The sequence below is a fragment of the Oryza sativa genome, chromosome 4, assembly GCF_034140825.1.
Source record: "Oryza sativa Japonica Group chromosome 4, ASM3414082v1".
NCBI classification, from domain to species: domain Eukaryota; kingdom Viridiplantae; phylum Streptophyta; class Magnoliopsida; order Poales; family Poaceae; genus Oryza; species Oryza sativa.
The window spans coordinates 22,185,116-22,186,520 of record NC_089038.1 but is presented as its reverse complement, the minus strand read 5'-3'; the positions used below and the strand labels follow the sequence as shown (position 1 = coordinate 22,186,520).

The 1,405-nt window shown below is 45.3% G+C and overlaps 1 protein-coding gene across 1 annotated transcript; it reads left to right on the top strand.

Annotated features, from left to right (window-relative positions):
- On the top strand, nucleotides 1–1,093 carry LOC9268931 (protein TRACHEARY ELEMENT DIFFERENTIATION-RELATED 7). Its single transcript, XM_015779775.3, has one exon. It carries the CDS (start codon nucleotides 110–112, stop codon nucleotides 623–625), a length of 516 nt encoding a protein of 171 aa, XP_015635261.1. The 5' UTR covers nucleotides 1–109; the 3' UTR covers nucleotides 626–1,093.
- Nucleotides 1,094–1,405: the final 312 nt, after the last annotated feature.

The following is a 1,405-nucleotide window of genomic DNA, read 5'->3' as shown; positions in this document are numbered from 1 at the left end:
ATACCAACTTAGTTAGTACTACCCAACAAGCATACTAAGCTAGCTGAAACAGTTACAGATCAGGCCTACACGCTTCACTACTGTCTCTCTGAATTGAATTTGCGCGCGAATGGCTAGAGGCAATTCCGAATTCGTATCGTTTTGGCGCGTCGACCCGCCGCCACCACACTGCCCGCCTCCACCACCGCCGCCACCTCCACCTCCTCCTCCACCTCCACCGCCACCGCCACCGCCACCGCCTCCGCCTCCACCGCCGCCACCGCCACCGCCGCCGCCGCCACCACCGCCGCCGCCACCGCCGCCGCCGCCGCCGCCGAACAACATCGTGGTGATAGTGGTCGTCCCGATCGCCGGGCTGCTGTTCCTCGGCCTCCTCGCGGGGCTGTTCCTGCTGGCGCGGGCGCGGCGGCGGCGGAGGGCGGAGGCGGCGGAGGAGGAGACGATGGAGGAGGTGGACGACGTGGAGGTCGCCCACCACGTGCGCGCGGAGGAGCACGTGGTGGCCGGGCCGTCGGGGGAGATGCTCAAGGTGCTCGACGTCACCGACGAGGTCGACGTCCACGAGCACATCGTCCGCCACGAGCACGAGCACGAACGCCATGACGTCGTCGAAAGGGAAGGATGACCATGGATCGATGCCATGGTCTCTGATACTGTCAGTCTGTCAGTCTCTTCGTCGATCCAAGCATGAACAGAAACCTGATTTGTCTCAATTAATTAATTAGCAGAATTGTTAGTTAAACTGTGTGGATATATATGTAAGAGTGTGTGTGTGTGTGTGTGTGTGTGTGTATATATATATATATATATATATATATATATATATATATATATATATATATATATATATATATATATATATATATATAGTAAATTTGTTTGGTGCTCCATGGTGCCCGGGCACCATTGTTGAAATTGAGTATATACCCAATTCAAATGAGCATGAAACTTTTTCAATTATTTAGGTATTAATATTAACTACTTTACTAACTAGTTGAAAGCAAGTTTGAACTGAATTTGAACTTGTTTTTGTTAGATTTTGATTCTAGGTATATAGCATCCATACATATAATTAGTTAGGTATGTAATCATGGATTGTGAAATAAAGTTAAATTTGAGTTGTTTTGTTGATAGGTATAGGTATGAATCGAATTCTTATAACTAGGTATATACTCACAATTTGAAAATTTTGAAAAATTTAAGTGATTTTGTGCATTTGAAACCATGGTGCCCCATATGAGTGTCCTATATATATATATATATATATATATATATATATATATATATATATATATATATATATATATATATATATATGTATGTATGTATTTGCATGGAAATTTCATACCGGTTTGTCGGTTGTGTTGCGTGCGTGTGCGTGTGTATTTATGAACTTTACTTCCGC